The sequence below is a fragment of the Varroa jacobsoni genome, unplaced genomic scaffold, assembly GCF_002532875.2.
Source record: "Varroa jacobsoni isolate VJ856 unplaced genomic scaffold, vjacob_1.0 scaffold_1040, whole genome shotgun sequence".
NCBI lineage: Eukaryota > Metazoa > Arthropoda > Arachnida > Mesostigmata > Varroidae > Varroa > Varroa jacobsoni.
In genome coordinates, this window is record NW_019213942.1 from 249,196 (window position 1) to 276,842 (window position 27,647).

General features: G+C 41.2%; 3 protein-coding genes and 2 long non-coding RNA genes across 8 annotated transcripts in view; 2 read left to right on the plus strand and 3 right to left on the minus strand.

The window, feature by feature from the left end:
• Nucleotides 1-6,646, minus strand: part of LOC111266007 (uncharacterized) — a 29,242-nt gene extending 22,596 nt beyond the window's left edge. The window contains exon 1 of the long non-coding RNA XR_015313276.1: nt 5,165-6,646. This is a non-coding gene — a long non-coding RNA (uncharacterized LOC111266007). The remainder of the gene's footprint in view (nt 1-5,164) is intronic.
• The window catches only part of LOC111266003 (uncharacterized), a 141,658-nt gene extending 117,549 nt beyond the window's left edge, over nt 1-24,109 (plus strand). For all 4 annotated transcript variants that reach the window (XM_022843109.2, XM_022843110.2, XM_022843111.2 and 1 more), the window contains 2 exons: nt 6,660-6,801; nt 23,880-24,109. In XM_022843109.2, coding sequence (XP_022698844.1) covers nt 6,660-6,801; nt 23,880-23,998 — 261 coding nt within the window. In that variant the 3' untranslated portion in view covers nt 23,999-24,109. The remainder of the gene's footprint in view (nt 1-6,659; nt 6,802-23,879) is intronic.
• LOC111266008 (uncharacterized) lies at nt 7,045-9,122 on the minus strand. The gene is made up of 2 exons (XR_015313277.1): nt 8,894-9,122; nt 7,045-8,513 (listed from the first exon to the last, which is right to left on the minus strand). It is a non-coding gene; the product is annotated as an uncharacterized LOC111266008 (long non-coding RNA).
• LOC111266005 (uncharacterized) lies at nt 18,950-19,942 on the plus strand. The gene has a single exon (XM_022843114.2). The coding sequence runs from the start codon at nt 19,024-19,026 to the stop codon at nt 19,693-19,695; it is 672 nt and encodes a 223-aa protein (XP_022698849.1). The 5' UTR covers nt 18,950-19,023; the 3' UTR covers nt 19,696-19,942.
• Nucleotides 24,110-24,181: 72 nt separating the features above from the next.
• On the minus strand, nt 24,182-26,899 carry LOC111266004 (uncharacterized). Its single transcript, XM_022843113.2, has one exon. The coding sequence runs from the start codon at nt 26,749-26,751 to the stop codon at nt 26,071-26,073; it is 681 nt and encodes a 226-aa protein (XP_022698848.1). The 5' UTR covers nt 26,752-26,899; the 3' UTR covers nt 24,182-26,070.
• Nucleotides 26,900-27,647: the final 748 nt, after the last annotated feature.

Here is a 27,647-nt window from a genome sequence, read left to right on the forward strand (position 1 = left end):
CACGTATACCCGACACTTAGAAAGCAGCTTTACGGCAATGTTGAGAGTGTGTGTGCGAATGAAATGACCGTCCGGTCGTTGCTGCCTTTGTCAATATTCTTTAGTGGCAATGGCTCCGAAGCTGGAGGCACAGGTGCTAAACCAACGCCTCTACAAAACTTGTGTTTATACCAACTAATATCAGGGCCTTTGTAGCTATGTCTTTCTGTAGCAGTTATCATGTACTATCTATAGCTGCTAGAGGCTAAAGGATTTTCGCACTAGTCGAATTGCATTTTGGGCCTGCTCCAACTCCTTCTAGGGCCAATTTCGAAAAGGCAGGAACCCACCTCCAGATGTCTCTTCTGCTCCCTCTTGTTCACCGGCGTTAAGCGCCACTAGCGGAGTCCGATCTCAAGATACAGACACTATAAGAAGCTGTAGGAGGGCAACACGAAAAGCACAAAAACGATAAGAAAAAAAAGCAATGTCGTCGCTGCGGACGTCAGTGTTACCATCAACGTTTTTTCGAGTCATTACAAAGTAAAAATAAGACATGACGACGACCGAAGAGATTACGACAGCTCGTGAGCAAGGGTCTGGGGAAGACGCTGAAACATGGCCGGTATGTCAGATGGGACGACTACAGGAGCAAGTGTGCACGCAAACGACTCAAAGCAACCGGCCGCCGCTTGGTGCAGGGTAAGTTGCAACGGCATTTAAAGACCGTACTTCATGAGAAGTGACGAACGAGAAACGTGTAGAAACGATTATTATGAGATTTAGGAGCGGCTATAGATAGCGCCTTGGTTACGTTTGAGATAAATTTGGGAACGCTGTTTGCCCACAGAGCAAATACAATAATACTTCCAGATGTGTAAGCACTATGAATAAGGCTAGCAAAATAAAAAGGCCGATGAAGGTGACCAATACACCAAGCGGTACAAAGCTGTGCTCAACTAAGTTGGATAGTGTAGGCATGTGATATGTTACCGTATCCGACGAGTACACACTTCTGCCATGTAAAGAATAATAAAGTATGGTCAAGGTGTGAAAGAATCTTGTCGACGACCAAAAACACTCAAAAGACTAATGTGTATAATTAGTGAATAGTAGAAGATGATTCTAATTGCTAATTTTTAGTTTTCTATTCTGAAGAATATAATCTATCTATGAATATGAGTAGTGACATCTTAGACTAGTAAATTATTTAGCCATGAACTTAATCAGTACTTCCTAACGAAATTTACCAAATACGCACACTGTTTCCTGTACCTTTTAAGACCCTAAAATTCTCATTATTTAAGATGCATAAATGGTAATCCTATGTTTTTATACAATGCTTTCACAATGCAAACTAAGACTAATAGGCAGAGCTGTCTCGTTTGGATTTTCCAGTCATCTGATGCATTTATGTCCCGTGTAGAATATAGCTCGAGCTTCAGAAAGATGCGAGTTCTTTCGATTTCAGTCCCGAAGGGCGGTGCAGTTTCAGGAATATGCTAATCTTGCAGGCATCCTAAATAATATCATGAGATGCTGCTTTTATTCAATCTTTTCATAATTTTGAGTCTTTTTTACAGTAACGAGGCAATTATAAAACAGATACGACTGTTTTTAGAAGTCCGGAAACCACCCTGTCGCCCTGGGGCAGCACGCGAAGAACAAACATGGGTTTTTACCTTTTGAACGTCTGCAACGAAACTTAGAAAACGAACGATACCTGCGCGGACCAAACTCTCCGCGTCTACCCGATTAGATTCGAACGGCAATGTTTGTCAGAACTATATTGTACGAACCAACTCGGCCAATTTTGCCACAGTACATAATATCTTGGAGATGAGTAACTGGCTTTCACTATCAGCCAATGTAGCGATTGCAAAAAGCTTCTCAGCGGAATACTTCGGTACTTGAGTACTCTTATCAGCGGGCGGAAGCGATGGGCAAGAAAGCTGCTGTTGAAGTAAGGCCAACACAGTAATATTAATGGAATTTGTAAATGACAGTGCGAGCGCTTACTATCAGATCTATAGGTCAGCTCAGATTATTTGCTGCCCCTCCTACCGGAGCCAGTGCCCCGCGTACTCCGGTGCACATCGTCATCCTTTTCTAATGTCATGGCGAAACGTGCAGCTTCTTAAATACAGACAGGCGTCTAGTCCTTCGCGGGAAAGGAAGGAGCGAACGGTTCTCATATAAGTCTGAGAGATACAGGTTACAGCGGAGTCATGCTACGAAGACCGAAAGCGCACTTAAGCTATAATCATTGCGACAACGGACTGACTAGTATTACCTATTATTTGCCATGCTAATTGATGCACTGGCTGAGAAGACCCAACCAGATGGATGCAATAACGTGTTTTATCAGCTTTCTTCATGAAGTGCTACATTTAATACTTAGGAGAGGAACGCTAAAAAGTCCGATTATGTTATTTCGCGTTTACGGAACCGCCCCTTTATGCTGTACGATCCCAAGTCAGCTGGTACATTCTGTTTCATTGAAGATGCGAACGAAACACTTTTAAGTTCTCGCATTTTTTAAAAGCTTTCGCACCACTTACGAACGTTCCATATACGTCGACATACAACTTATCACAATAGATAATTCGTAAACTTCAGAGAGGCGAGTGTCTAGTTTTTTTTAGTGTTTCTTTACAACTATGTATAATAGACGCATACTGTAAACAAGCTCGGCCTTTGACTGACAAGTACGAGATGGGATGAGAATGTATTGAATCGCTTGCGTTATGGCACTGGGTGAAATTGATCGAACGACTGCTCGAGAATGAAAAAATGTTATTAATTACATAGCGCATGCTATCAGTTGAAAATGTTTTTACTTTAATGTTATGCATGTATGATTATGATTGTCCCATTTACCAGACTTAGCTCTACACTTACATATATATATATATATGTGTGTACATAGACACCTCTATAAGCGAGCTAATTGCCAGCCGTTTTCGATTTTAGCGTAGCCTTGTTTGTGCTAAACTAAATTATAAATTGTCCCCGTGCCGACTTCTAGATTCTGGTCTAAGGTGCTTAGCCCCTAACACAGCCAGCAAAGGGTAACGACTGTTTAAATACGATATGATACTGACAAGGCTAGTATTTTGAACATAGCGTTTATTCGCGCGGCCCCAAGGCTGATCTAAAAGAGGAAAAAAAACCATAAACAATTTATAAGAATACTAGAAAACGATTGAGGAAACATTGTGTCTAGCCAGGACGATTAAGGCTCCAAAGTGAGATTGTCTTTTCTAGAGAAAGCATAGCGTTATTTTGAATTGAGTTGACTTGGTTATTTATTTACTGTTTACGTATTTCGTGTTTCAATACAACTCTATTATTAACCTTTATGACAAAGCTAGAAGTGATTGGTTCTAGGCACGACTCAAGAACAGACATCTCTCAGTTTTCTGTCCTTTAAAGCAATTCTTTACATAAATTATAATCCGGTCATATTATTCATATATGGTCCGACCACATCTTTGCCGTTGATACAAGAATTCCGTTGTGTCCGGAAGCAAGTATTGTCCTTACGATGATGTCCTGAGTAACACGGACGAATCAAGGGGACGCCATGGCGACTCACGTCTTTTGGGAAAGTGAGATTATTAGAAGCAATGTTTATTGGGAGATTTTGTATAAATTGTGGTGAGACTGAGAATTGCCTTTGGCTATAACATACGTCTTTCGGCAAAACTAGAGAAGAGATCATTTAGAGTTCTTTTATATGTGAGCCACTACAAAAGTAAGAACTTTTCGAATTGGATCCACTGTATTAAGCTCATTTTGACGCTACTTCTTCGCTTACCTTAACAAGGGATTTTTGAAAAAACCTACGAGTAATAGTAATAAGAAACGCAGCTACGAATAAGAATGAAGGACACTTTCAAAGTTGCTGCCAGTTATAGTTCTCTAAGGAAAAATGCACTGCATTTCAAACATAATAGGTATCCGCGATTCTTTCATAAAATCAATGAAGAATGACGCCGTATTTTGAAGAAATAGGTGGTGCGTTCTTTACTTCATGTACCAATTAGCTGCGTTTACAGCGCGCTCAGATAGATACAGACAGTAGAACACAATCCGACTGCCCCTGCAGCCTTTTTTAAAAAATAATTAGAGAAGTGTCATTTGAGACTTTCTAATAGTAATCGTTTGTACCTGTGTGCAAATTCAATGCACACCGCGATGCTCGTTCGCGATTTATTTCTGTCACGGATTAGGAGAATGCGCGCAGGATTTTTACACCATCACCACCAAAAAATTGTGCCTCGACCTTGTCCTTCTATTGTCATTGATAGAGTCATCAACTCAAAAATCATCAGCAAGTACAAACAAGCTGTTTGTCCTCGTAACAGGCTGTGCTAGTGTTTGTTACAGCATTCTGAGTGGAAACACTTTCTGCGAAAACCCATATACTATAATAGTATCGTATATACGCAATCGTCGTCAAACTTCCTCTTTTTCGTGACGCCAAATTGCGGTGTTTCTCAGTGAATTGATTTACTAAGAAATGGACGCTAGCGCTGTCGTGCTACTGGGAGCGGTAGTCGCGCAATAAATGATGTGCCAGAAAATGTTTCATTACGAACTTGATGACATGCCTATCGTAGATGACCATTGTACTTCAGTGTCGCCGACGGCCCTTTGGCGTTGGCAGGAGAATTCTCTCATAGTAAATGACCAAGAAACAATAGATGACCATGCTTAAATTGTACTTTTTACTACGGATGTAGCGATTTGCTCGATTCGACAGTTATGTAGTAATGCCGTATTGTGACAGGTTTCGACAATGATTAATCTTGAACGCGACCCATCGTAATCGAGCGGGATCATCTTGATCAGTTAGGCTTGCCGGTAGGTTTAGACATTAGGGATACCGGTAGGATTTAGACATTAAATTGAATAATTGAATGATACTCATGGTAATCTCTATGCAATAAACTTCTCTCTTTCAGAATTTTCGTTACAATAGAACAGTCTGACTCCAGTCACAATATAAGCGTCGTAGAGATTCAGCACTTCAGAATTTTGAAGAAGTGTGATAACATAAATAGTCTAGCCGAATTCAGGAGAAGAGGCATGAGATATGCGACAAAAGGCTATATAGTATATTTGGAAAATGCAATTTCGTCCGTGTTTTCATTCGACTTCTGCGTCCAGTTTACCTTACCGACTATTGACTTCTGCCGACAGACACTGACTGGCATCTTGGCAATACTTCGTCGACCACAACACAATTAATACGTTCACTAACACACAATAGAATCGTCTTCTACGTTTAGGCTATCTGTCGTTCGGATACGCAGCACAGTAACGAGCAGCAGTATAATACGCTGAAAATGTTGTACTTCCACACATGTTAGTATTTTTTTTTTCTGGTATAGTTCTACCTCGTCATTTGCCCCTTCCTCTACTCATTCTGTTCTTCAGCATAAAATGAGCTGCCAGAAATGGCAACAAAATCAGTACACAACCTCATCATATCTCGCTCTTCTGATTTTGTTTATCATCGCCTCACCTATTGTCTAGCTTTGCCCCGCCGAACGTGCAACATAATACAATAGATTATAACGTTGTCTTGTGAATCATTATTAACGTAGTACCCATTTGTTATTTAGCGTCTGTTCTCTCGTCATCTCAATGCTTGCACATACCATTATGGTCTACTTGCTGTTAAATATCTATCTGATAAGCATAGTTCTGGTAATAGTTAAGAGAAGAAAAAGGAGACGCAGCAATGGTTGACATGTTAGTTACGTATGATACGTAATCGTAACGTAAAAACTGAAATCAGCGTTCCTCTGCGTTACTATGCACGTGCTAAAGCCAGCTACATCTGATAGGTTTTAGCATGATATAGCGTGTGATGCTGGATGTTGTAATACGGAAATGAAACTTTTCAATGTGTTTCATTCGAACCGTTGCTTCGCTAGAAAGTAAATTTATGCCGACAATTACGTCCTTAACTTTATTTCTGCTATATATTGTGTACATATTACGCCGTCGAATATGTTACTCGCATATAGTAATAAAAAATATACGTACACGGCAGCGGATATGCCATACAGGCTAATCTAAAATATGGCTTTATTTCAATTGCGGGACAGCCGTCGTTCCCGCTGACGCCTTTACTAGCGACACAAGCACACGTTTCCATATTTATTTTTCTATATTTGATATACGACGCACGTACAGTCGACTAATCCTCACCTCACACAGGCTATTTAGCCATATTGGATCCTTTGGGTTTAACACTGTTGGACAGAGTGGGCCGATCGTTATTGGTGCTCTCCAGCCCCGCTATACTGTACGCTTATGACGGAACGACGCCAAGGTTACTATGAATGCTGGTAATGTTTGGCGTTACCTTACACAATTGTCCACCTCCGTGTTTATGTCTGTCGTAAGCGATATGGCGGCATCCGACCGCATTGACGAATTTCAATAGCATGGGATGAAATATCGAACCTCAATGACGGAAGAGAAGCAATACTACTCTATACTACCTTGTACTTCGTAACATGTAACCTAAATGATGCCTACTCTATTTTTAGCCAGAGGTGGCCCATTTGGGGTAGATCAGCAACACCTATATGCGAAATAAACCGTACGGTTTCTTTTATCTAAACGTAAATTTTCTTGGAAATTTCTTGTTGCAATTATAGGACTGCGAATTAAAGGTGGACGAGGCCCGCGGTTGTGGAGTTGAGCGACTCTCTGGGTCACGGCTACACACTCCTAACTGGGAAGTTTACTGGAACAGCAGGCAGCACCTGCCGTTGTGCAAGAACGGATTTTCCGCCGACGGTAAGTAATACCTTCCAGAGAAGCCATGGCCTGTCTATTTATATACGTAGGTTTGCAAAGAACTGGACAGTGTGACTGTGGACAAATCCAGCCTAAAGTATTCTGCAAAAAAGTACAAGTAAAAGATACGAGCACCTCTCGACTACTACGTAATTAGGTACGTGAGTTGTATCACCAGCTAAGTAAACCCAGCTTTTGTGTTAGCTGATACAGTAAATGTTTGAGCTACAATCACAATTAGACTTAATGAGCCCAAAGCAACACATTTATTAGAGGTTTTGCCGTTGATTCGTTTTAGTTCTGTTCATGTGTATAAGTGCCTTAACTATATCAGTTTTGATCTGCTTCACCCATTGTCACTCGATAGTCCGATGACACAGGACGTATTAGTCTCACTTGTTGGCTGTTGTTCAACTAACGCCTCTGCATTGTCAACTCTAAGAGAGTAGATGCCTGCGAGGGTCCACCCAACAGCTGTAGTCGTCGTCGTCGTCGTCGTCATCATCGGGGTGATGTCCTCGCAGCGTTGTCCTTTGTCCTTCTACGATCTAATCACCAGCGTCAGTGGCAACAGACCCTCTACGTCGATTAGACGGGAGGCCAATTAGACGGGAAGGACCACTAGGGTCGCCGGAGCCACGAACAAATAAACGAGGTCCGCAAACATTGACAAACACACAGGAACGGACATATACTCGCGCCCACGTACACACACACACACACGCAGATAAATACACAAAACCCTTGAACGAACCAATTCCACGTCCTACACCAGCGTTAACCACAGCAATATCAACAGCTACGAATGACCAAGATAAATGGTAGGCAGCGGACGTAGCGAAGCAACTACGACACCTCAGTATAAATCCGACAGGGTGGCTCCTGATAAAAGTCAATGGTAGCTGCCGCAATGGCCTCATTTAAGACAGAAGGAGGCAACGGGAAGAAGATTGTCCATCTAGATCTTCATCATGAGCGAACACTGTAAAGCTGGTAATTTATGTAATGCATCCTTGTACTCGCTTTCGCGAAGCTTCGCTCGAGTTTTAGCCCGTTAGCTAATTATGCCATTATTGAACGCTTGTCGTTGTATTGAGAATAAGTGGCTCGAACGAAAGTTACGATGAAAAGCCTAGGGCCAACCGGAACACAGACACCTCAAGGGTACCACTTATGGCTTCGTATATACGTATGTACTACGAGCGTAAGCGAAAGGTATCATGTTTTAAATTCTGCTTCACTTTACTATACAACGAGATTAATGGTAACGTTCAAAAAACGTTCCACATTTATACCATAACCGATATATGCGCTAAGGCATATTATATACATAGCTAAGTCATCTTCGGTCTTCTAGATGAAAACGACAGACGACTATTCCTATATACATACATGCGCGTGTATGCATATAGGAATTATATTGATTGAACGATTATGTTGACTGGGTATCGTCGTTTATTCCGGCTGCTTGCGACACACAGAGCAATATTGAACAGTAACAATAGAAAATGTCGTTATGGATAAACAGGCCTAAAGGCTGTGCCATGACTAACATTGTCAACAGATGCGAGAATAGGACTAAATCCACAAGTTGAGATGCTGTACGTTGTTATAAGGAGGCTGACGTGGCAGTGCTGCTCGATCACCGAGCCAGGCGGATAACAGCAGCAGACGAGTACAATGCTTGAAGACGTGTTCTTATTATACGAAAACTGTAGAACATACGAAATTAAAAGAAAAAAAAAAAAACAACAGTACAATTATCAATTTAATGTCGACTGTTCATAGCCGAACGGCTTGGTTAGTTGGCACTAATTGTGAGAATGACATCATATTCGAGTTATCAGCTGGCACGAATTGCTAGCGTCCTCTGCATCTATTTTCGTCCTGATCAGGAGAATCTAAGCAGGAGACAAGGAGCTGTCGGCATAATTTTTTTATAGCGGTTACCATTAGTCCAGCCAGCCAGCCAGCCAGCCAGTCAGCCAGCCAGCTAGCGTCGATATTCTAATCATGATCATAGTGAGTACTATTATTATTAATAAATATCATCTTTGTTTTGGAAAGATCGGCTCGTAAAGGCCTTGCGTACTTTCAATGTGCGTAGTACTTGTCTGCGAGACCGTCTAAATAGAGAAAGTTGAATACTCAGCATAATATTAATAGTAGCTAGCTTTTATACTGATTCTAGCGCGTCAGCTAGTTCAGAGGAGGCGAAGACCGCGCGTCTTCCTTATCATCTTTATATTTGTCCGTACGTTATAACAAAACGATGCTACCAGTGTCACTGTGTACGTTCCACACTCCTGCAAAGTTCGTCATTCCAGGTATTATCATGACTTTTTTTTTTTTCATCATTTTGCGTTTGTTATTGGTGTCATCGAATGAATAACGTCGTACTACAGCAACCGAAGCAGGCAGTACTGCTTAGTGTTAGATGGACAAGTTGGTTTTGTTATGAGAAAATTAAAGTGATACTTTTACAGACTGGTCAATGTTTTTTCCCCGCTGTCATTGTCAAATGCCAAAAGCTGACAACGCACGCCTGATTTCTTGACGTAATCGTTTGCGGCCAGCGTCTAGTATGAGCCCTACAGGGACCAAAACGATTCAACGGCTGGCACCGTTTGTCCACCATTCGAGCCCGTAGAGATTCTTCGGTGTCATAACATCGCTGGTGCTTTTTCTTAAATTAAATTCTATCTACCCAGTTTTTACATGGCGTTCGCATTGGTTCGATATGCAGCTAGAACTGGTAGAGTGCTATGCTTATGGAAGAAGTCAAAATGGAAAAAATTGGATTTTAGACGTATTTACTAAGCTCAAGGCCTTTACACCTAACACCGTGTAACCGTGATTACTCGCTGCTTCGTTTTCGCTCCATACATGTTCTATCTCTATACGCAGATAATTTCACAGGCAACACTTGCGGCAGTGGCAATTATACTGTCAGAAGCACACAACGAAGTTATTTCTGTGGGGCATTCTGTTCATCGAAGGCCGAAACTGTATTTGCGCGAACGAGTGAAGTAACATTAAAGTTTTTACAAAACATGATTGCATAATAATTTAACACCTGGATCCATTGTCACTTCACATAAGGGTGTATATATATATATATATATCTTACTCAAGTATAAAGTGGAAGTTTATTGGAAGCGTAAAAACGTGAACTTCCTGTGTCCAGGATGCTCGCTAGGTAAACAAACAACCGTGCTACCATGTCGTCCACCATATTTCCGCCTAACTATTTTGACCCTGAAATTGCCGTACCGCGCTGAAAGAGGCGTTGTCCGTTCAGGAACTTTGATCATCCTATTTGAATTGCTACTGCACGATGCGGCCGCTAAATAATGAGACCATTTTAATTACCGACTTACTATCGGACAGTGTGCGCAATAAATAATAATAGAGGCCGGCTCAAAACATTGTCATCTCGCCGATTTTGACGAATGACTCCGTAGATATAACTAGTTGCTCAGCGAGCGGTTGGTTCTTTACGGATTCGACTGCTCGATGGACAAGGCTTCAATCGATCCACAGCCGGTTTTAATTATTTTTCGAAATAATTGTTTAGAAAAACATTTTGTTTCAACATCACCATTGTCGCAGCGGAATGCCCCCCTATATGCACTCTAAATTTGGGCAGGGTAAATGTTCATTGTTCGCTCGCTTTCGGCAACGAAGTAAGCTTCAACGTCTTATTGTTACCCCATATATGCCTGTACACGTTTTGTCGTATCTATTTTCGCAGAGATACACCTTTGACTATCGCATTTTCTCTTCGTTTGAATGGTAACTAACAAGAGAAACGTAACAGAGATATTAAATTCGAGTGGTTTCTTTTTTGGGAAGTTGTATTTTTGTGCACAGACACTGCAACGGGACGACTACCTCAAACGGCCTAGTAATATATTAGTTTCGCTATTTCATTTGTTCGACAGTAGATTCGAGCCTGCTTTTTTTAGCGGAATAATATAATCAAATAAAGATTTGTAAATTTTGATCGCAGACAATAGACATTACGGTACCCATGGGTTTGTTTCTGCTAGTTGTTTTTTTATCGTACACAGATATGTATAGTACACCGTACATTTGGACCTCGAACAGCATCACATAAGCTACGGTTTACCTATTGCTGACATCGCTAGGTTCGATCAGAACAACTTCCGATGTTGGGCAAACATGCTACCCATCTTGAAGCCATATTAGATCTAGAAACAATTGTGTTATATTTTTGCAGACGAACCTTGAAAGGTCATTGTGCGGAACACACGTAAATTACTTTATTTATATTTAGTTAAATTCGATGACTTGTTCAACTTCCTTGTGTCCATATATATATATGTATATAAATCACGGCATCGTAACCGAAAATCACTTAGCTGAAATATCACAGTGGCTGGAATCCTTTTCCTCTCAGAACTTCCGTAGCCACCAGAGTAATTCAACACGGCCAGCGGTGAGAAAAAGTATGGACATTTTATGAGGAAGACATATTTAATCGAAAAAACCTAAGGGCAAACTTGTTAACGGCACAGGTATTACTGACTGTTTCGTAGACACTTTTGCGATGTGACGAATGTTGACCGTGCAATAACGTGCAGATTGCACGACCAAATGAAAGCACATGCTTTTAACTATTTGGTGTGCAGCATGATATATCTGCACATATATATAACAATAAAATAGCTTTACATAGCAATAAATGATTTCCACGCACGCTAAATTGAACGTATTAGTTCTCAAGCGTCAATAAAGACATCAATAAAGAACTGCTCTTAGAATCATAGCTACTTCTAGCGCGTTGCATTTTTATCGATAATGATTATAGTAAAGGTCGCTTGATCATGTATGATGCCTTCTTGTTCCCTATGAATGCTTGATTTTTTCTTGCGACTTTAGTGCAACCCACAGTCTCTTCCTTCTTCCTGTTTAAACTGAATTCAAAACAAATGAACTTGAATTTTTCAAAGCTGTCAAGAAGATGTTTTACAGGTTGATGCGGACGCGTTGCCTCGCTCGTTGTTCCGTACGTGTTGAAACATCAGAAAATTTTTTCACAGCAGACAAATTCCCATGGCCGTAACACGAACGGGTGCTTTTACTTCGCGCACAGGTGCTATATGAGAGTCACACGCGTGCTAAAGGATGGAGACAAATTTTCCTGTGTATAGCTATTTATCTACTCATAATTCTTTAAACGGACCAACTCTTATTCGATAAGGCCGATATGGTTCATGTAACGTGATTGTACAAATGTCACAGCATTCGTTGGTATTTATACGAAACAAGTTTTTTGAGTTACGCTCTGTTAGCGTACGTTGTACAACTGTAGGAGAGCGTCCCGTTGCGGTTAATTATCTTGTTTTGTAAAATCAAATTGATCGATATCCTTGATTGTGTATTAATTAAGAGTTACAATACTCTATAGACGCTGCTTGGTAAATCGCTGGCATACACAAAATATAAACAAACGGTATACGGGTAATTCGATGTCGTGTTTCCTAGCTCTTAAGATGAATGGCTAGTAGAAAGCATCCTAAGGCTATATCTCATAACAAACCTTTAATTAATTCGTTATCACAAGGAGTGCCAAACCTCCGACCTGACTTCAGCTGAATACGCCAGTTTACCGAGGTAAAGCCAGGACGAAAAAGCGCTCGATGATAGCATCAGGTTAGTTCTGCTTGATCCATCTGGAAACTCATCATCGAGCCTCGTTTGGTACAAGATCCTGCCACTTTTTTGAGAGTTTCTTTCCAGTGACAGCTTCAAGAAGTATCTAGATTCTTAGAGATTCAAATAATCTAACACTCTCCTATTCGGTCTGCGGTTAACAGCTCAGCTGCGTACCAGCCACCATTGAATCCAGTCTAGCTAACGTCTCTGGTGATCATTCAACTGGTGCATTAACACAAATCAAAGAAAAGAAAAGAAAGGCCAAAGAAAAGTAAAATATCTTCTAAATTCTTCTAAACAATCATCACGCAGGTTGTACATCTTAGCGAAGCTGCAGCAGGATCCGTTAGGTCGTTTCCAAGTATCGTATACATAACCGATATGTTCCTCTACTTGCTTAAACAGATTCCACAAATGTGTTGCTTCTACGGCGGATTTGGTTGAACACATTTAGCTTCAAGTCTAGTCGAAATAATGTGTACGCCAGGCTAATTTACAAAGTTAGCCAATCCATAATGTAAATGATAAAGCCGGAAACGCTATCATATTGGACAATTTCGAAGACTGTGAAACATTCTGCCAACTGGTGGATTAATATCGACATACTATGAAGTGATTGTTTTTATTATTGAACGTAATCCACGGTCTGCTCGTTACATTCCATTGGCTCCTTTGGATACACTTTGCAATATGTTGAGTTAGTCATTGAAGAAGTGAAAGCGTAAACAGAGAACCGATTGGGGCCGAACAAATTTAGATGAACGCTGATAACTGACTAAAATGTTGTTCCCAATCGAAAATACCAGAAAATTATCTGATTTTAGTCTTTACCAGTCTTCTTCTATTAAATAAACGCTGATTGTTTCGTTTGTTCAAGTTTTTTTCGAAAGCTTCTCCCTTTTTTTAGGTATAAGACTAGCAGATATAGGCTTAAGCGAACCCGCTTTCAAATTAGGTTAGGAACTGTGTTAGAGGTGCCCTTCTTTATTTGCCATACATTTGTCTCATCGTTCGAGTCGCTGCTGAATAGCCACGCATGTATCATTTTCGTTTTCGTATGTAATTTCTTTATCAAAGGCTTCTCAAAATAAATCGACAGTGGAATATCTTTGCTCACCAGTTGTTTTTTCGGGGATACGGAACGTTCTGTGATCAGACGGACCTAGGGCGGTATAATAAGCGGGTATTTCTCCGCTCAGTGCTACAATTTGTTGAGGTAAAGAACTAAACTGCGTGATTGGCCATTTACTCCGTCCATTTTTTGAGGAACTTAAGATCGCGGGCTGCACTGGTTATTTTCGGCGAGTATCTAATGGTTGCAGGTAACTACCTCCAATGTCTATCACGACCACCATCGTCATCTTACGTCCGAACCTACTCGGCACAGCCATCGAAATCGATTTCTCTCCACAGCGACCTCATTCTTGCTCCGGCTCCCTGACCGATTGGCGATGGATATTGAACCACGCCTCGCTTATAGCGACCGGTGAGCTCTTTGTTGATTAACGCTTCGAGTTGCACTCGGAATACATAGAATGCCAGTTGTGACCGACATAGCCCTTAGACTCGTAAGCTCGGTTTTCGCGAAGATCCTCCTCGATTGCGACAGTGCGCTCTTCTTCTTCGGATCCCGATATCTGTTCACCTCCTCGTCGGTCTTCAATACTCTATTATTCGTCCTTAAAGACTGTTGTACTTTCACTTTTGACCCTTTTTTCTGAAGTGGTTACCAAACCTCAATAAGCTTCCGGGACGCTATGGCCTTTGAGGAATGAAAACTTGACCAATGTTGACTTTTAGGAATAAAAGATGACATTTCCTTTTCTTTGCCAATTTCTCCCGCAGTGAGCTGCGTCAGCCTTCACTGCGAACCCCTGGAAAGCTGGTGTATTTACGAGCTGAATTTCTTCTTTTAGCGGCATGTATCCCAGAAGCTCCCCAATATTAAGTCTGCCGGGTTCGTTTGTAACAGCCTAATATATTAGCTGTCGATTAATTTTATGCATCGTTACTTCTCGTGATGAAATATTCAGCATCATTGTCCTATGTAACAATACCTCATATAAATGTGACGCTGAATAGAGATGACCACAAAGACAGGCGCAAATGGATTTACACAAACGTATAGAAGTGAGTCCGATGCACGTATTTGTGTTGAAACACAATTTGAATGCGACGGGCCAGAGCATCAATGGCCCTCCTATTGCTGGCAGTGCCCGCAGCGGTTTTCGACGCGTTCCGACTTTCATTAGTCTTCCTTTTTCTTCGTGTGTTGATGTCTACGGTGATGTCGGAATGTTACAGCTCTTGTCGCGCACGGTTGTGCTTCCATACAACTTAACTGACTTTGCAAACGGATATGAAATATTGCAACACCACCATACGCGCGTATCAGGATCTACGTGCGTGTATCACTGCACCGTTTGTTGTCTTTCTCGACGTGGTTAACACCGATTGTTTCCACAAGTTTGCCCCAATGAACATTTTCGTTCGCTCAGACCAATCTTCCGTTTAGACCGTGCATTCGTAATGTGTTTAGTGAGCGCAGCAAAAACCGGTACGAACGCCACATGAGGAAACTACGTGCGGAGGTTTACAAAAACCTCTGCACGTAGTTTCAAACGACCAACGAATATGAGATGTACTATTTTTTGGCACATTTCTCCTACGTCTGTTATTTTACCTACGGCTACTGTTCACGGTAACGCTATTAAGAGAGATGATGATCATTATGATAACAATAGATTCAATTATGGTTGCGCCAGAGAGGTACCAAGGGCATACAAGCCACTTAGGTAACTGACAAGCAGAATGCTGCGCTCGCTCCTATTATATAACTACAGGGGTTTTTCCATTTACTTATTTTATAAACCCGGGATTATATCTATGAGTAACTTGTCTTTGGGTACATATGTGAAATGGTTCTGCGGAAACAAACTATGACACTCCCCCTCGATCCAGGATTGATATGTGTCCTCGCATGTGTAAAAGACTTCAACTAAAATTTGAAGATATTTATGTATATTTAGGCAGACACACGTATTGTGCAAAAACAGGTGAACTGACAGCACACAAAAAGAAGAAGAAGAAGTAAATTGGCGTAAAAAAAGTATCGCTAAGTATGCGTCCGGAAGTAAATAATGATGCGGGTAGAACACAAAACGATCAATAAGAAACTCAAACGGTCAACGCCACAGGTTCGGCATTTATAGTGGTATAACTTTTTTTTCATGCTCCAATTTATTTACACTATAAAACGAAGTTGATGTCCGCATCGGTGCATGTTTCTGCCGAGCCAATCATTTGATTCCTATATTTCGATCAAAACACTTCCCTTAATTGAAACAAACTACATGTAAAACAAAGTAAAAAACGATAAAAATCAATACTCGAACAAAATTGCTTTGCTAAGTGTGTGACCAGACAGGCATAAAACCAAAGCCAAACAAGAGCAACGCGAGAGTGGGCTCATTTAAAGTATTCTTTCAACGATTATATTGCCATATCATAAAAGTCAATTAGGTTCGCTATATATTGTCTAGTCATCACACAACACGATCGCCAATGGTAGTCTTTGCTTTGTTCATTTCAAACCAAATACGAGGGATGTCAACATCGGCAATATACTCTAATTATATAATATATGAAAGCGGAATAGAAAGTGTACAGTCAATTGTTTGCTATATCACTGAATACTAATAGTTGAGTTGGTATCCTTACTGAAGAAGTATTATAAGACTAGTGCGTGGACATAAGTGCACCCATTGTCTCGGCGTTGTACCGTCACCGGTTTATGGTGTAGGCATCTTCCTATTATTTGATCGAGATTCGCGTTGGCTAAACGTATTTTTTCCACCGTTTAGAGACTTCCCCTTCAGATATAATTACTGATTCGACCGTTACTCTAGTCAGGTTCATGATGGAGCTCGATTTCAAAAATGAATTGACCTTTAAGGGTTCATAACGAGTATTCGCTACGGTCCGTCTTGCGATAGGGTCTGGCTCGAAAACGTTACGGACATACACGGTGAAGGATTCATTGTAACCTATACAAGCGCAGGTATTCCACTTACTATATCTGCGATGTAGTTACGATACGATAAGGCTGTGGCCACCCCCTGCTCCAACAGTTACTGCTGTTTCTAGTTAACCCCTTTTTATAGTGGCTTGTCCGTTTGACTCTTTATTTGTCTAAGATAATGGTAAGCAAACCCAATAAATGGGTCCACCGTACATGTCTATATTGACGGTAACACGTGCCATGCAAAAAAACCGTTAACATAGCTTTGTAAAGTAGATCTCGTTTCATCAGAGAGTACGTGACGCACGTTACAGGTATAGTATTTAGCGCGTTTCATGTATGTGTGTGCATGACTTTGCTCCGTCGTCGTTGCCACTCATGTACTGCAGACAGTGCTTTATTGAAGTAACCCCAACGTTGGCCAGCTACGACAGTGTCAAAATAACGTCAAAACAAATACACAACAATGCACATGTAAAAGAAAATATGCTAAACAGACATAAACAGCAGACGGCTCAAAGCTAGAAATAGATGGACGGATTAATCTGTCGTTGGTCGGGTGATGCCGAATGAACCCTCTCTATGGAGCAGTGTTTGATTCTATCGCTCACTACACGAATACTTGTATTTATATTTGCATAACTATACACGTACGTGCACACGGCGATGCATATATGGCTGCATCACTGTTTATTGAGAACCTTTTTAACGGTTCCTCTATTTTCTCATTCATCTAGCACTTAGCCTATATAGCCACCGAGAAATCAGCTATTGCCTTTCAGTACATGTGTTTGCTTCTAGATGCCGCGAAGCTAATAAATATCGAAATATTATCGGTCCTAATAATGGTTGTGCACCCTTTTTGCTTAGTTCGACGGATTGTAGGGTATGGGTACATTATAGTGCCCGTCTGGCAGAAACAGTCGATTTGTGCCGATATTTTCAAATTACACAAGCGAGTTTCGCCTACTCGGTCGGATTCACGATCGTTAAGGTAATGTTTGAAGGGAAAAGAATAATTCATTGTGGTTAGACGGTCTTCAATTTGTTTTGACGGTTCTTTCGCTGACAGTCCGATATGATTTCTAGTTCTTCTAGATAGCGTACGCACCGAGGGCAAAATATATTTATGCATGTATATGTTTGTATGAGATGCACGATTTTAACAATTTAAGCGAGTGGTTGCCTACGGAAATAGGCACCGATCCCCTGGTCTTTGTTCTCTGCACCTCTCTGGGCTTTCCAGCGAATCAAGAAGTCTCATCGTTAAACCACAGAGACTGAACTGAAGTACCCGACACTTATTCTCCGACAATGACAACTGGATTCGCTTACTGGGCTAAAAATTCCACATTATACATATTTATTTGGAGGTCAGTGTTTTTGTGGTGATTCAGGAAATCATAATGGCTGATGTTGATGGAAATTTATCTTTGGTTCAACATAGTATATTCCATCCACGTTGGCAATCTTCTTTGTATAATAAAGTACTTCAAGATGTTTACAAGAACTCTAATAGTTATTATTTGCACGATCACAGATGATATCATTACTACTGTTATAACTATAGAATTTTATTTTACATTTTTTTTTATTACGGCCGTGCAGGGAATCATTCTGCTGTCTGCTTTTCTATACAGATTATTCAATTACCAGTTTGATGAGCAATTTTTGCAATCGTTTATGTCTTTTTGGATCATGCTATAAAATGGAACTGCCTTTAGACAACAGCATCAACGATTGCCCCCGTTGTTATTGCTGCTGCCGTATCAATACATGATGACATTATACACATGTCGATAATGTGTCACACCTGAGCCAAAAGAAAATCGGGTAGACATTAGATAGAAGATTTTTTGCCACCAACTTGCTTAACGGTCGGATTAACGGATACTCGTCAGTCAATCTATATAATGACCCGCTTTATCTTCGATCGATTATAGAAGCTAGTGGCTTGACGGCAACAATACCAGGACAACTCTGCTGCCTATCGTGCACCGCGGTAGGGGCATTCACAAGTAGATAAACTTATCAATTATTCTGCTCCATTGGCACTGGCATTGGCAATGAATTAGGCCGACAAATGGCTCACGCCATATCAGCTCAGACAAACTTCTACTTGAACTTGACTGGCTCTGACTAGGGTTTGTACCTCACGGACCATTTTTCTTTTTTTTGTAGCTGTAGATAGAAATGCACAACTTACAATAAGCGTCTGTAGTCGTTTCTGGGTATTCTGGGCGAGGGCGTCCAGGTTACGTCACAGACTTCCCCGCCGCAAAACCGCATTGCGCATTAGACCGCACTGTGTGCGACTCGCAGTCCTCTAGCTGTTTAAACAGCCGTACCGTAGAAGATTCTCGCGGCGTAAGGACAACATCGCCACATAAACCGGATCGGGGAAAGGGTAGTGTGAAAGCGACAACGATCCTCGGGGTATATAATGATCGCCATGCCGCTATGGGGCATCGGAGTTGAACTCGACTTGTGAACAATCACTTACGAGTGAAAATACAATCATGAGGGCTTACATTGTTGGTTATCTCGCAATGCTGGCGGTCGTTGGAGCCAATGCTGACCGTTGTCATTTGCGTGAGCTCGACCTTTGCGTAGCCACTGGAGCTGGGGCTAATAAGATCCCAACGACGGAGGCCGAGGTCGACAAGCAGTGTGGTATCATGCAGGAGGTTAACGAATGCTTCGGCAATTACACAAAAGCCTGTGCTACTCCGATTCAACGTGAGCTTATCGCACTCGTTTCGGAAGGTGCTCATGACGTGCAGAAGCAGTTCTGCACTTCTGGCGAATCCCTTCGTACCGAATATCTAAAGCACGCTCCTTGCCTCGCCAAGTCTCAACCACAGGGACGCAAGTGCCTCAACGACGTTCAGGCCGGACTCGAAAAGATCGAGGAGGCTAAATTCGCGGATCGTGTCTCGACCGCTTGTTGTACCTATGCTCGTTACCAATCGTGCACAACAAAGGCAATTGACGCTGCTTGTGGCCCTGCTGCCGTTGAGCACGGTAAACTGCTGATCAAACTGGCCACCGCAGATCTTCTCGACGTTATGTGCCAGAGTTTCCTGAACAATCCTGTCTGTGACAGCCTTCTACCGCCCCCCGGAACCAAGGCCAAGGGCAACTCGAAGTCGATCGTGTCGCGCCTCTTCAACGCGTACGCCTCTTCTTAAATTAATCGGCTATTTCAAATCGTCTTAGAACCAGTCTGAGAGATTTACCATCTACCAACTACTATAGTACGCGGCTGGCCTCAGACTGCCGCTGGTCACCGGTCAGACGCGGTCGGTCTTCTGCCACCGAGCACTTTTGTAGGACTTCAAAGGACAAACTAACGGGTTCAGTCCCGTTCCTGTGCATTTTGTTGCTCTGCAAAAATTAATAAAGTAAACCATATAGTTAATTCTACAAAAAAAAAAAGCCCTGCTATGTGTTCATTGCTACGGATAAATTTGTTTGCATAGTAAAGATAGTAACATGATTGTAGAGTCGATCGTTCTAACTTTATAATATCTAAAGATCTGTTTTTAATAGGTCTTTTTTTAGATTTTTTAAATCTTCGTAGTTTTATTTTACTTTACGACGGTAACTGTATAGACAAAAGGAAAATAGAGCAACAACAAAAAACGAAAAACTTTAAAGTTGCTCAACTAAAATATATTCTAAGTACGTTTATGTGTATTTGAACTGACTGTATAACTCTTCCCTTTGTGGTCTGGCTGTGCGGTATTTTTGTAATGAAAACATACTTGTATACAAACTGTTTAAATTATTTCGGCGTATTTGTATACCAACGAGTTAGATGGCAGAACCCTCTTCTTTCTCTGGTAGACCAAAAGCGCGATATACGCTCAGTTTTCTGGGGTTATCCATTTCTTTAAAATGTTCACTGCCGTTTATGGTGATCTGCTATCGTGATGCTTGCTTCGCTCATCAGGAATATACGCAACAGCGGAAGCTGCATTGGTCCAGAAATTTTCAGGATATACGGATTTTTCCTCTGTTGGTACTGTCTTCCCGAAAGTTTTACGAAGTAACAATGACAGTGATGGCTGAAGCTCCAGTAGCCAACTGGCATCTTAAATGAACCCCTTTTTATCTCCAGTAACAAAAATGATAACGTAACATCAGCCTGAAATGAACGCTTTAGCCGTGCTCCGATCAGATTATTTTACCGTTTTAAATAATATCAACATATTGATGTAATAACGATGACCTTTTAGTCGTTAAAATTGATTTCACAGGGCATACATGATAACTAAACCTAAATCAAAACGGCTAATCTTTCTTCTCCCTGTTCTGTTATCTTCAGTCGTTTAGGTTCTGGTGATAACGAAATTATGCAGCAGTTAGGTCATGAGTGTCTTCTTCGCACCGGCAGAAAGGGGTTGCCTACACTCTTAGCGATTTATTAGAGCTTGTAAATGCAAGCATATATAAGCACGCACACGAGAAGCCAAGAAAATGTTTAGTCAGACACCCAGTTTCTATTTGGCAAATACTGACCGCCATAAACGTCGTCGAGGCATCCTCTACGTCAGGGTGAGGAACAGATAGTAATGTTGTAATGAGGCTTTGCAAACATTTGCGAGAGGTTACTACGTCTCGCGTGCCCGTTTTTTCTTTTTCTCCGCCTTGTGAACAGCCTATAAAGATCTTCTCCATCACTCATCGTCTAGTTTGAAAAACTGAAGGATACATAAACTAGCTAACGATAAAGGCAGAGCACAACGCATGACAAATGTAACGTAGCATGTGAGCGCATAGTGCTGTTACTGCTTCGATTTCTATCATTCAAATCATGATAAGTGGACTAGGTGACGGGTTTGAGCAAAAACTCATTATCTACGGTGACATATACACAGAATAATGTTCTACGGGTCATGAAAGCCTCGTACGCATTGAATTAAAGGTTTACGAGGTGCAAGATGTGTAAACCCATAAGGCTTTGTGAAGGCGAACTGCACAGAACACAGAATAAGACATTAAACCACGAACTGGTTAATTTAACTACTAATGAAGTCTAAAAATGGGTATTTAGCTATCCATTAAGATAAAAACTGCTCGTTCACGACAGCGCTATTGTTTCACACGTGCTTCACAAAATACAAAAATTAACAACAATTAATAAACGAAACACAGTCGTTGAATAGAAAAGCTTTGATATATAGCTTAGAAAGCTTGCACACAAATACAAAATTAACGTTATTTATTAAATGTTTTTGCTCGGAACTGCGTCAGCGCCACGTTAGACACATCATATTCTACTATAATCTGATTCCACTGACCAAACGAGCGATCTTATACACGTTGCAAATTTTACGTCAGAGACCATCGAACAACTTCGAAAGATTTGAAATAGCTTTTGCCGAATGATATTACCGTTATTTCTTCCTGTCACTTTTGTTTTAAGATACAAGGTACGATCTAGTCGACCTACTTTCCGAAGAGATGCTAAGCGAAAGGATACTTTTAAAATCTCCAAATTATGGTTTGAAAAGCTTTCCCATCATTCCTTCATATCGTGAAACATAATAAGTATTTGCAAAGAACTTCTATCTCAAAAGTAAACGATATTATCTTGCGTATTTCACACCAATGTTCCTAGCTTCCATAAAAGCTGCCTTAATGAGATACACACTCAAGCACAACGTTCAAGTGGCATCCTTTTCCTGGGACAAAAGCTTCTTTAGTTGCATTACACATAAGACAAAGTTATTATCGGAATAGCTTACGTATATCGCGTTACCATGGCGTTCACTGGCGTCATTACGATACCTTGAATTGAGGCATAGGCACTAAACAGTTCAGAAATAGTCGACTTGCAATTACCCTTGGACTTCGATCCTGGCGATAGTAGCAATGTAGAGTATTTTGGATTAAACTCAAAGCCTTGGCATAATACTTTAAAAATGTTTGAAGTAGTCGTCCGACTGCAGTGGGTGTACACGCAGCATACTGCAGTGGCGCGGTCCTTTAAATTTTGTACTCTTCGACCTTCTCAAATGCAGCCTGTACCTTGATCAGGCACTACTTTCCCTGAAGTTTTGCTCTAGCCACACAGGGCATGTTCAAGGCATCATTTCTTCTGCAGAATCTCTCTGGCCAAATGAACCCCTGTCCGAAACTAGGTAAGTGCGGCACACTCGGCCGTACAGTTTCTTGCCTAGTTTATTGATTTTGGCCTCGGTGACCGCATCTTGCACCACCGCAAGATCCAACCGGCGAAGACGACATTTGTTCGTAACCACTACTGTGGTGCCAAATGCAGCCTTAGCTGCAACGCATACTAAGAGAGGCTGTATCTTCCTTTGTAAAGAAGGATGATACAGGGTAAACTAAGACTCTGTTTTCTTGCCGTCAGCTCGAGCATGGTCTGTTATATTCTGGTGCTGCAGACCGCGGTTTTAATTAGTTCGAATCTTCCTTATTCGTAAGTCTAAAGCGACGAATGACGTTAATATATTACGGTATAGTGCCTTCGCATTTTCTCTGCTTTTCCGAACCGGCCGAAACTTGAGCTTATCGGTAGACGTCATATATTTGTGGGTGCTGCATCACCTTTGAATGCTACAGCACTCGCGCAATCAAACAGCCGTTCGCCGGCTCTTCAGTCCGTCTTTTAATTTTGGGACCGCTAAACCAAGGAAGCCCAACGAAGGAAGACGACTGATATTAGCGTAATGAAAGCAAGAATAGCATTTTGGCTTCAAGCACTGGCCGCGTTTCCAGAAAAAAAAAAAAAAAAAAGCCATTTGGTTCAAAAATCGATCATATTATAATAAACAGCTTAGAACGAGCTTTAAATGTGTACATTTTTTTCTGGCGCGGTTCTATGGAAACTGCAATGTCATCTAGAATATCCCCAGATCCGCTTCAAAAGACGCTAAGTCGATAGTGAAAACGACGTTTCTCTCTCTGCAGACGAGAGAAACGAGGCTAACACCGTGGACGGACGTATCAGTAGAACAAATACGGTGAAGCGATATAAATCGAAGGTCAACACCCTGCAATAGTCTGCTTCTGCTATTATACAATGTGACTTGTAGAGTTGCTTGACTCCTGTAGGCTAATAGGACAGAAACGCTACTAATCTCGTTTTTTCAGAGACTCATAGATTCGAAGATAGCGGCAGTATATATAAACCGCTAGATAAATGAGTAACCGAATCTTCTTGACTTGCTACTGAGATAGTGCACCAACACCGTGAATCTTACCGCAAACTATCTGTTCAACAGAGATCGGCCCGTTAAGATAATACACCGCTAAATAAGTATATCGGATTAGACGACATCACTTTGCTTGGTTCTATTTAAATGTTCTTTTCGATTTTTCTCTTACTTCGTTTTCCATACAGCTCACAAGAGCAGCTTACCACCGAGGCTCATCGCTGATGAAAAGGTACTGGATTTGGTCAGCAGTTGCCAGTTGGCGCAGCGGCACGGCGTTCGACGCTCAGAAGGAGAGAGGTTCTGATGATGATAATGGGCACCAATTTTGTCTATCCGAGAAATGAACCCATAGAATTTATCTGTTCCATAGTTGGGTATTACTTGAATGATAAAGACTATCTGACGATTGCACGCACATGAAGCACTTCATAAATCGCCTATAGGTTATTATTATCGGCGCAGTAAGTTCAGTAATTATATAACTTTCAGACAAGTAGCCAGTTCTGTATGGACTTAACTGTGATTATGTAGCGTTTCGCAGTTTTGAAGAAACATCAGTCAGCACAAGAATTTATTTAGCAGCATCATATATAATTTCGCTTTGGCAATCGACTATAGGAAAGTTATTTTTATAATAGATATTTTTATTTTATTCAAATTTTCAGAAAAGGCTTACGTTGTCGTCTTCATAACGTGGTTCGTTTTTATTCTTGGGTGTTACAAGAGATTCATTGTAGTGTCGACTGCGTTTATAGGTACTAACAGCAGTAGCTGAAAAGCACGAAGAGACTTTGCCGTCTCATTGAATATATATATTTTTTTTTTCTTCATATATAACTCTGACGCTGAGTACACCACGATGAAAAGATCGAGCTATTGCCTTACGCCTTTGAAGTCACTTCGAATAGAATATTGTTACGTCATCTATTATATGAAGTTACTTCGAGAGCACTCCTTGCAATCTTGCCCTTCGTTGTGTCTTGCGTATGACTTGTCTGAGCTGTTACTGAAACACTTCATGACTAATGTAATATAGAAGGCGGAACTGTCCGTCTCGTAGAGGGCAGTTCTAGCCTTATTGAATCAGACACATATTTATATTTAATGTGTCCAAAAGCACGTTTCCAATGAAACTTCCCTTACGAATACCACGCTCAACGATAATACCAATGGGCCCTGCTTTTGTGCCACATGTTCTTGTGACAACTACGATCCTAGTTTCTATGCAGCCTTTATGCGTTCTCGCGCCATCTCAGCGAGTATGAGGGAACAATTTAAAGGTCCTGTGCTACTGCCATGATTGCCATAGTAACTTATGAAGTATTCACTTGTCTCGACGCGACCTTCTCGCTGGAAAAAGTCGTTACGGGGCAAATACGGGGCAAACAACGTATGCACATACGGGTATATGATCGAAGAGTCTATATTCAAGTAAAAACCTACCAGCAATAGCAACGAATGAATCTTGTGTTAAATTTGAATGTTATGTTTCTTAAAACGGCGGTCGCGATGTGTAACAGGCCAACGTTGTTCCAATCGGTCCTTTCATCGGCTTGTTTAATTAATCACTATTGCAGAAGTAAATTATTGTTAGACATATGTACATGTACACTGACAACAACGATTCTATTACTGTCAGAAGGTTATCTTTATTTTAGAGCTTTCGATGACGATCCAACATATAATTTGAGTGTTGTTTATCATATCTAGAATCATAGAACTAGCTGGTAATATTGATTGCGCTGCTCGAGGACAACCCTCGTGTCGTATTGATTTTTCCCTCATCAAACCCTGGCCATGATGGCAATAACATAACGCTGACACAACTGATCTAAATTCTCTACCAACAAGTGTACGTCGTCGAAATATCGAAGATTTTCTTTGTGATGCGTAGTAGTGACGGACTTCTTTGATTAACGGTATATGGATAGCCGAAAGAGTAAGTGGTATCTTTCTATGATAACGTTTTACCTCTGTATTAGAAAACTGAACACTGCTAAAGACTGCCGTCATGTCGATATAAACGCGGCCTGAATCGAAAATCAATGAAAAGAATACTAAAATCGGATAGAGATGTCGTCGTATGTCTCATTAGAAAATGACTATTTTATCTAGCTGTTATTAAACAGCTGTTTGAAGTATTGAAGATTCACAAACAGGGCCCAGTTGTTATGTCACTATTATGACAACGATCATTCGCTGTTATGAATTATGTTTAACCGAAACAAATGTCTTCAAGCAGGCGTGGCTTGTAAGGCGCACGCATTTCAGTAACTTAATTTATTCCCTAGCAAACAAGCAATGTAAGGTGCCAGTACCCCCCCGCCCCCCGCCCCCCGCTTGATCTTATTAACAGGCTGTAAAATTGTAAAATATTTACATTAATGTGTAGACACTGAGTAGCTTGGATAAAATTGATTTCGAATGACCTGTAGCTTTGGTACCGGGAAGCGGCAAAATAGCGTTACAGACAGGATTTGAATCGTAACTCTGGCACACAACGTTGACCGTGTTACCGATAATCATTTTAGCCACGAGTTCGCCGAATTCAATTATCTCCTTTCCGCATTGCTTTTCAATCACACCGATGACACATCTTTTGTAGCGACGGTAAATACAACAGGCCATTGGAATTCGATCATCGAACTTCGCTACTTCAAGTCGCTCCAGGCCGGCTCTGACATCTTCGAAGCACACTTTTGCGTTGGGCTGGGCCTTGGCCAAACACCCTGCTTGCTGAAGATACTGATTTCGGAGTTCGTCACCTTTCACGCAGAATCGTTCGGCGGTCTTAATTGGACCTTCGGTGATAAAATTTATAATCTCTCGCTGCAGAGGTGTTGCACATCTGTCGAAAAATGAAAAAACACAGTGTTTGACTTCCTTGGTCATGGAACAGCACCTGTCAATTTCTTCATCAGTAACCGGGACCTTGTTGATACCTGCGGCAGCAGCGGCGCAGAAGTCGAGTTCGCGCAAATGGCAACCGTTGCCCAATACATCCTTTGGTAAGCTTCCAAGAAGCGCCACAAATGCGATACCAAGGTAGATATTCATACTAGCTGACAAAACTGGCTCGAGCAGAAAAAGGTTAGTTCAGTGCCTAGTGTGTCAGCTTTTGACTTAGCTGAAAGTTACCTGCTGGAGCTGCGATTTTAGCTAATAGTAGTGAACCAAGAAAGAAAGTTGAGGTGCATTAACTGGATTACGCCTCTTTGTCGTGTTTCTTATATAGTCTCGACCGTTGTCCTTATTCGAAATACATATTTGTTATGTGCGCCGGTTCGATTGGCTCTCGTCCAAGCTAAATTTTGAAAATAAGGATACCAATAATAATAGCTCAGGCAGTCACATCTATTTCTATTACATAATACATAAGTAAACTTAAGATATCACTCAATCCGATCTAATCGATATTCGAGCAGTCCTATATGATCAGTATCGCAGAACCAACCGGTCTTTACTTAACAAAAACAATTATCTCTAGATGGTATCCGATGCGAATCGTCCTTCGCTGCTAAACTGGATTCCACTAACTAAAGATTAGCTTTACTGCACGTCGTTCATCCTACCCTAGATGTTGTAGGTGCTTTTTCTGGTCCAATAGCAGGACAAACCACAAAAGACTGTCATGTTGACATACGAGCTTGCCAGTTGTCAAACGCGAAATGACTCGAAAGCAGTTTAATATAGTAACCCGGGCAATTACACAATGCTTGACGTACCTATAGACTGCTTCGTCTATCTGTCTCGCAATTAGTGAGTTACCGTATTCCGAAACGATCGAATCAACAACAAAAAAACAGCACCGAACTAATAGTTCAATAATGGTTCCAGAAGGCTTCCATCGTGAACTGGTACTCGATGTATAAACGAAGAGTGGAAAGCACCGAAAGCAGCCCAAAGTCTAAGCATTTCAAAGGGGTCTGTGCACCGTCAGACAAAAACGTACT